At 35.8% G+C, this 8,970-nt stretch overlaps 1 protein-coding gene across 7 annotated transcripts in view; it reads right to left on the bottom strand.

Moving 5' to 3' along the window:
• Positions 1-352: 352 nt before the first annotated feature.
• Positions 353-8,970, bottom strand: part of GRIA4 (glutamate ionotropic receptor AMPA type subunit 4) — a 441,346-nt gene continuing 432,728 nt past the window's right edge. For 3 of the 7 annotated variants that reach the window (XM_053594958.1, XM_053594959.1, XM_053594956.1), the window contains 2 exons: positions 6,744-6,878; positions 353-1,249 (listed from right to left, as the gene is read on the bottom strand). In XM_053594958.1, the coding sequence (XP_053450933.1) occupies positions 1,085-1,249; positions 6,744-6,878 (300 nt within the window). In that variant the 3' untranslated portion in view covers positions 353-1,084. Of the gene's footprint in view, positions 1,250-2,340; positions 2,388-6,630; positions 6,879-8,970 lie in introns of all 7 variants that reach the window. The other 4 variants (XM_053594960.1, XM_053594961.1, XM_053594963.1 and 1 more) reach the window with 3 other exon arrangements.

The following is an 8,970-nucleotide window of genomic DNA, read 5'->3' as shown; positions in this document are numbered from 1 at the left end:
TTTGACAATTAAATGGTGCTAACGAGTCAAAGATCTGAAAGGGAAGGGTAGCTCAATCTGAAAACAGCAAGGCTGGCTACATTCTCCAGTATCACCACCATGTGACTTCCTGGTATAGTCTTATAAATTTCTCAAAAAACTTTTATAATGATAAGGAAAAAAAAACCCTTTAAGCTCTGTAGGTATTGTAAGAACATCTGTTGTTTATTCTTTTTGGTGGGTACAAAAGCCCCAATTTTGTACACGGAACAAGATTATAAATAATACCGGTAACACAAGCGGCCCGTAGTCTCTTTCAAGTCTACGCTGCAGACGGACGATTTAACTTTGTTTTCTTTCTCTTTTTGGATGATTTAAATTTGTTTTCTTTCTCTTTTTCTCTTCCTGGTGGTGAGACAGACACACTCTGTGAAGCGACTCATGTGACAGAGTGAAGGTTACTGCAAACAAGATGACCAACAACTTTTATAAAAAAAGTCTCTAGAGTTTATTACAGTGATGGCATTTATATCAATTATTGCAATGTATTGTTCCCTAAGATGGTTAGAAAAAAGAATCGCATTGTCCTCTACTGAATTTATGTCGGTTAAAAAGCAAGCATGTGTCAGGATTTGTTTTCTCCAAAGTCAGTGTAAATACTTCCTTTTTAAGTGTTTTTCCCACGGGATTTACATGTTTGTTTATTATTTCTGGTATCACAGTTTATCTCTGTGTCTTCTCGGCTGGATGTTCCTGCATCGGCCGCAGTGGGTTCTGCAGACACCGGGCAGCAAAGTCTCCGACTTCCAGAGCGCTTTTCTCCTTTGCGGTGAAGACAAGGCCTTTCTGAGCAAGGACTTCAGTTAAATGCGCTACCTCGCAAAGTCTGATTAGTTTTTAAGTCCACTCGAGCGAAATTTGTTGCTGTTAATACACCCATCCCAGCTTCCCCCCACCCGCTCCCCGAGAAAACCTAAGTGGTGAGTTTTCCTGATATAAAATCTGAGCTGGGTTTCCGCGCTGAGCTCATGCACTCGGCGCCCGGGCTGCGGCTGCACAGTCTCCGACTCGGCGGGATTAAGGCACGCGACGGTGTTTTTGGTTTTCAGGGCAGGTCGGCGGCGAGCACGGCCAGGCCGGCGCTGGGCCTGACCGCGGCCGCGGCGTGCACCGCCTTGGGGCAGTCCGGCGTCAGCACGCGGCCGTTCTCCCCCACGCTCCCGGTGATGGACAGCCGGGCTTTGTTCCTGATGGCTTCAGAAAAGGTCAGCTGGGCGCATGGAAAGGAAACAGAAAGAACGCGAGTGTTACCATATTTCTGCTGCTTCGAGGAACCACGGCACAGCAAACACCGAAATATCAGTAAGTAGACATCTGCATTTTTTCCCCCCATATGCTTTGGGTCTGAGAAAACTGCTTCTCCAGGGGAAGAAGAGCTCGGCTCTGAACAACGAATCAGGCTTGGGTCTGTGGGCCTCTGGTTAAAACTAACGCCACAGTGAGGATATTAGTGGTGTTGGGCAGATCCGGGCAGGAAACTTGCTGCATCCACACCCTAGCACTGGGTGGGGTTGACAGTGCCTTTGTGTTTAAAAACATTCTTTAAATGTTTTCTTTAAAACTATGTCTTGTTTACAGTGCAAGGATAAGACTCTTACAATTGTGAGCAGGGCAGTGGCCTAGACAGACTATCTGAACACAGACCATTCGTGACAGACATGCTGCCTTTGTCACACAGACCTGACCACAGACACTTCTGTCCATTCACACCATTTACAGACAAGGTCCAGGACAGCACAGTTAGTCACATAGAGTCCCCGCTTTGCCTATTGTGGAAGGGAAAACATGCATTTTAAGAATTGTTTAAAGGAGCTGAGGATGAGAGGGGACATGTTTCAAAGCCTACTGAACGGTTGATTTTCAATGAGCAGCTTCCCAGATAGAGGTGGCCGTGTCAAGTCTCTTAAATCATTCAATTCCTGCTCCCTGTCTATTAGACGGCAGATAATAATACATGCAGGAGAAAACAGCCAGTGTCACTATATAAATCTAACCTAATAGTTACTGTTCGTTCATTGTTTTAAAATTCTTCCTAGTACCTGAGTTCTAACATTTATTCAAGTGGAAAATAAGGTAATGGAAATATTTTCTAACTTTGTAATAATTTTTGATCATAACTCTTTCACAGCTTATAATGTATTTTAATTCCCTATTGTGAATTTACGTTCACCTAATTCTTGAGGAAATCCCATCCCTTTATTTATTCTGCCCTGGTACTTAAATATTATAATTATCTATTAAATAACAAAGTTAGTATTAGATTAAAAACTGTTAGAGTAATAATGTTTAGAGATCAGTTACCTTGATAACTTCAGAAAGTTGAAGTCAAATTGCTAGTAATGACATATCTATGATAAAAACCAAGGTCAATTTCATAGTTCAGTTTTAGGAAACAGTCTCAAAAAATAATACTTATCTTCATAATGAGAACTCAGTATATAGTCTTTATAAAAAGATTAATAGCTTTTATATTTAGAAATCATTGAAATATAATGAGCATTTTAAGGAAAAAGAACACTTCTGATTATCTTTAATTAGTCCCTTGCAATCAAAATCCTTCTGACTCTTATTTGACACTTAATAGACATTCAGTAAATATTTGTTGAGTGGATGAATGTTCATATATGGGAAGATGCTTTTTTATTACTTATAAATGAAACCAATATGAAATGAAGCATTTGTCAAATCTGCAGAACTGTACACTGAAAGAATGAATTGTACTGTGTGTAAATTGTACTTTAAAAAATTCTAAATGAATATATTTCATGCTATTTTAAATTGCATGTATTTAAATACACCACAGAGGAAGTTAGAAATGAAACAATTCAGTTGAATCCAAACATTTGGATCCTTTGATCAAAGACCTCACTCACATGGCAGAATTTCGCCATGCACCTGAAACATGGGCATGGCCACAATAGTCTTGCACTTTTGAAGTGACACTTTTGAAGTGAGGTTTTGTTATTAGAGATGAATATTTTCCCACTCAATGTCAAGTGCACATGCTTTTGGGTATGTGCATAAGAAGAAGCTTTGGCAAAGCTTCTAGTACTATTTATATCAAGGAAATCTAACAACAAAATTTAAGAAACCTAAGCCAGGAGTTGGTATCCAGTTTCTAGATAACTTTGTACTGTAAACCTTTTTGAAAACTGTCTGCGTTTTAGAAGGATTTTTCTTTTTAGGTCAGAACCCTGTAATGGGTACCTGGCTGCATGATACCTTCCAGTTACAGCATTAGTATTTACCATGACCTTCTAGAGAACAGAAATTTTTTGTCAGGTTAGATTAGTTAGATTAATGCAAACTACTTAGATTAATGAGGAAAATGAAACAAATGAATGTCCATGAGTTTAACCTGAGTCTTAGCCCATCATAAACACTGGGAGCTTTAGCGTCCCAAGAACATGCAGGGCCTTACTTAACAGAGGACTTGGGACAGGCAATTCCAGAGAGTCATGGCTATCTACTGTTCATCACCAAAATTTAAGCAAAGCTGAGACAAAAGCTGAATATGTTTCTTTACATACCCTTTCAACATTTAATATTATCTAAAATAGATAATTATTTTTAAAAAGCTACCAATGTAGCTTTATTTTAATTTTTTTTTGCGAAGAAGAAATTCTAGGCTTGGCGCTTGTAGCTCAGCAGTTAGGGCACTGTGGGTTCTAACACAGCTGGGGCCTGCCGAATAACAATGACAACAACAACAACAAAAATAGCTGGGTGTTGTGGTGGGTGCCTATAGTCCCAGCTGCTTGGGAGGCTGAGGCAAGAAAATCACTTAATCCCAAGAGTTTGAGGTTGCTGTGAGCTGTGATGCCACAATACTCTACTGAGGGAAATGACATAGTGAGATTCTATCTCAAAAAAAAAAAAAAAGAAATATTATAATACAATTAATAAAATCATTGTGAGTTTTATAAAGTATTTTCAGAAAGCTTTTGCCATAAAATCTATTTTTGTCCTCTCTTTTCTTGATCGTATTTGTCAGCAAAGGAAAACTTCCAAATCTTGAATAATTCCAGGTACTTTCAAATAACCACTCCCCTTTTATAGGTTAATGCAACTGAGTGTATTAGTTAATAAATCTTTGACAACTTCTTATTTTCTCTTTAAATCTGTACTGTATTAAATCCGTATTTTAACTTCTTATGCTTTCTACTTTTTCCATAAAATTCCATTCCTATTTACCTTGATGTCAACCTTGGAGGCTCCTTAAACTGGAAACTTTCTCATCATATCACTTACGAGTGGTCTGTGCTTGGTTGGATGTTGGGGCTAATGGCTATTACCTTAATTGTAATTCTCTTGAGGGAGGGTCACTTTTAACTAGTTACTGTATTCTATCATGGATTAAAGGTTTCAGGGTGTGTTTTGGGAATCCTGGGACAATATTATCTAAATTACCAAACATGGGATTCATTATGATCATTAGAATTTTTGAAAGTTTTCCTCTAATTTGAGAGTAAAACAAAAACTTCTTACTCTTCTCAACAGCACAGATTATTTCATTTACCCTGAATGCTATTGTCTTTTAAAGAGTCAGATGGATATTAATGTTTTCCTTTTTCTGAAATCTATTGTCTTCAAAGCTCTGTTCTACCTGTAAAAGCAATTCATGAGATGGACTTTAGCGCCAGGTTCTGACTCCAAATACGTGTTCATGGTATGTGTACAGCCTAGGAATTTATATTTATTTTAATAATGTCCCAAAACTTTATAATGAATGAGGATGCCTGAATTTTTTTTCTAAAATTTTCCAATATTTTTCTTTGCTTTCCCACTCTTGGACCTTTGTGGATGGTTGAAGTGCCTTTGTTATGTCAAAGAAAAGTCAATTTTAATGAACCGGTAACAAAACTTTTTAAAGACATTTTATAAACTTCATCTCAGAATGCAGTCCAAATAATCTGAAACCTCCAATATTGTTTTTCTCAGTCTGGGAAAATTTCGCCTCAATTCTGGAAGCATTAAGATGAAAGCATCCCGCCAACAGCCAACACACTTTCACATCATCCCAGTCTGTTGACATGCTCAGAACGTTTTGATCTGAGTGAATTGAAGGTTTAGTTCCTAATTCTTTTTCACAAAATTAGGAAAGAACCCTTTTGGGATTATGTACTTGCAGTTGTACTTAGTCATTGATTTCTAGATTATGGATAAAGCAATTAGAATGATCTTAATAAAAAGGGATGGCTTTTGTTCTTAGTTTCCCCGAAAATAAGACATCCTCCAAAAATAAGACTTACTTACAGGAAAGATAAGACGTCCCCTGAAAATAAGACCTAGCGCATCTTTGGGAGCACACCTTAAAATAAGACACTGTCTTATTTTTGGGGAAACAGGGTACTAACAAATACTTCAATACTATTATATAAATAAGTAGCAAAATCAAGCATGTTTACCTGGCATATAACCAAAGATGTACATCTTATTAACATTGTATCAAGGTTTTGACTCCAGGGTGCATCGTGCACCGAATGTCTTTTGTAGGTTCTAAGACTCATTTACCACTGTAATCAGACTGAGCAGCCTATTCAGTTGGCTGTTATATATAATTTTAGAAAATGGGCTTTAGAGACCTGATTTTAGGAGGAACAATAACAGATCCTTTCAGATTTTATTTTAAAACCACCTTCAATCATTAGAACAAAAAGAAGTGGACATTTAGATTTTTTAAAAAATGATCTCCATCTCCTGTATTTCACTGAACGCTTACAATTTTTTATTGTGACACTATGAGAGGATGTAAGTAAGTGGGACTGATCTGGCTTTGCTTTAAAGCAATGAAAATGAAAAAAAAAGTTCATAATAACTCCCTGAAGTTTTTGCCTCCTACTGCATCTCTTTCATAGGACACAAATATCGCTGACGTCTTTGATGGAGGAGCTGCTTTAATGCCTAAAATGTTTCTTCACCTTAGTGATAGCTTGAGCATAGAGGTTGAATTTGATCTAATAAGTATGAACTGTAGTCAGAATTCTGAAAATCATTCTTCCCTAAAGGTCTGTCTCCAGGACTACTGTCAGATGAACAATGGAGTTTCCTATTTTAAAAATAGGGAATGATGGTTCTTACAGTGCTAACTAGGACAGGGGCCCAAATTCATTAAGCACATACTTTGTGCCTTAGAGTTTTGACCTGTGTTGTTTCTCAGGAAACTGTATGCCCTTTTCAAAAATAGGCAACTGTCTAGATTTTGATCATTTGATATAGATTTTGTGCTTATTTTGTGTTAGCACCTAGCCTAAAATTGGATCGTTACAGAGAACATTTGTGTGATCTATGTGCAAGGAAGTTCAGATCTTGTTTCCAATTTTTTCCCCAATTTCAGGTTTAAATCATTTCTCAGAGCAATTCTATTTTGTTTTTGTCTTTCTGACCCTTGCAATGCAGATATCTATTGGCAACATAAAGTTTCAAACAGTACATCTGCAGCCAAAGAAAACCGAACCACTTTGCACTGAAGTTTTCAAAAATTATAAAGCTCTACTTAGAAGCAAGCAACGGCACCACTGGACAGACAGGGCACAACACCGCGTTCACAGGATGCATCCCCCACTCGCTGGAGCAGGCCCTAAGTCCTACCCCTAAATTTTAATACTTTCGGTTCCATATACGTTGTAACCTTCTCTATAGGTTGCTAAATTCTGGGTATTCTGCGAGGAAGTTGGGTTAAAAGTCTGTGCACTCTTTGCCACCTTCATTCTCTTCGCTTCTGCCCTGGACTTGTAACAGAACTCTATCAAAGCCACCAGCATGGCCAAGCCCAGGCCGCCAACCAGAATGTAGAAGACGCCTGCCACGTTGCTCAGGCTCAAGGCACTCGTCTTGTCCTAGAGGGAGAAAGACATTTCCGTCAACTGCAGAAGTGTCACATCCAGAGTGTAAAAGAACACAAGAAGTTCAAAATGCCAATTAAAGTAAATGCTTCATTTAATCTGAAATTATTTATAAGTGTAAGTCACTGATACAGGTTTGTCGATTAAAATATAAAGCCCATGGCTCTCGGGAGAAGTGAAATTATGATTACCAATAAATTGCATGTAATTCAATAAAATCTGTAACATTTTATCATTATTAAATACTCAGTGAAAACTATACTTAGTCATATATAAGCATTTATATATTTACTTAGGATGGCAGAAGTGAGCTTATTAATGTTAAGTTGAAAACGACATGTTTAAGATCCATTTATATGGGAAAGGAGACCTCTTTTTGGCTTTGCTTCCATTAAAACATACTTTTAATGTTTGAGTAAATCTTGAATAAATCTAACTCCACATTTCCTATTTGAGGAACTAAAGGTCTTTAAGGTAGTAGTTTCACATTTTGTTCATCATTACTTTAACAAATACGTGCAAATAATGTGTCCTTTTGGTTGTATTTATAAGGGAAAACTCATGAAAAAAATGTCACTTTTATGTATTATATACTATTTAGAAATAATTATACATGTATAACACATAGGTGTTAAACACATTTTTTAGGTAACTTTTAAAAATATATAAATTACTGTGGTCAGTTGAAAAATAAATTACTTATGTATGACCAAATTTATAATTATTTTTCTTGATTTAAAAATATAATTCCACTCTTTAAAAATGCTTAATTAATATCTTAGACATACTATTTTTCAGAGCTTCACATACATATTATCTCATAATAAATCTAGACTAGTCAAGCATATGATAGAAGATATTAAAATTATAACAAGAGTCGAAAGTTTTCATAAATACTAAGATTTATTATATAACGTTATAACAAAAAAGCATTTGGGTAAACTTCCTGAAGGATGTTTTGTGGCCATCACCTTCTCAGTAGTATGTTTTGTACAAAATGTGATTCAGACCCTTAAATAGCTTTATTATTAGGAGAGTGTTTAATTAAAAAGATGCAATATCTACACTGTCAGTGTGGTAATGACATCAGCTAACTAGTCCAAAAAATTTAGGGTAACTTCATTTTAAAAATAATCATGCCTTAAGTATTTATGCTTCTCTTATTTTGTATCAGAATTTGAGATGACTGTTATGTTATCTGGCCAAGCTTGTCTCATTCCACTCTGGTTTAAAGGCAGACAGAAGTGATTAAAGTACAGGGATAAGGTCTGAATAGGCCTCCATTAACCTTACTTTGTCTCCTTAAATCAATTGAGGCTCTTTTGTTTAAAACAGTCACTTGTTTAAATTGTTTTCTTTCTATAAAAAGATACAGAAAAAAATAAAAGAGGATTCCAAGAATCTTCAATTATGGCTCTCAACCACTGTTACTACCTTATATTGATTTGTATAGGTATTTAGAGTCACTAATAAACTTGTGACTTTTTTCTTTAGAATAAAAAATAACTATTTTTAGGTTATTTTCATTTGCACTCAGTGAATTAGGCCTACAGTTTTCTGCATTTTTAAAAAGAATTTATGATTGAGATATCTTAGAAATTGAGGACATTATTCATAAACATGTACTTATAAAATAATTTCAATTGGGGGAATGGAATTGAAAGGTTCACTCTGTTTACGTCAGCATAAACATAATAGGGCTTCTTCAAACAAAAGTGGAATGCTTGGCAATTTAGTGAGAAAAGACAACTTCTGACTAAGCATTTCTTTATTATTTATAACTTTCTTTTTCTACATTACTACTAATCAATTTTCTGTTTCCTGTTTTGAGAATACATTAGTTCTGTAAATAATGTGATTTCCTGGTCTTTGCCTCCAGAAAAAAAACAACAAAAAAACCCTAACCATAAAACATTAACTACTTTTATTAGTGGTACGTAAGTTTTAGAATAATACAAGGAATTTTATTATTTTATAGATTTTTGCAGTTAATTTAGATTTATTTAAAAGCTTTAATATTGGGGAGCAGGTTGTAATTTCCCTAAAAGTCAGTCCTTTTGTTTGAAATTTATGACATTAGCTTTTA

The sequence above is a fragment of the Nycticebus coucang genome, chromosome 6 (genome assembly GCF_027406575.1).
Source record: "Nycticebus coucang isolate mNycCou1 chromosome 6, mNycCou1.pri, whole genome shotgun sequence".
In the NCBI taxonomy this organism is placed as follows: Eukaryota; Metazoa; Chordata; class Mammalia; order Primates; family Lorisidae; genus Nycticebus; species Nycticebus coucang.
This window is presented reverse-complemented; position numbering and strand designations above follow the sequence as displayed.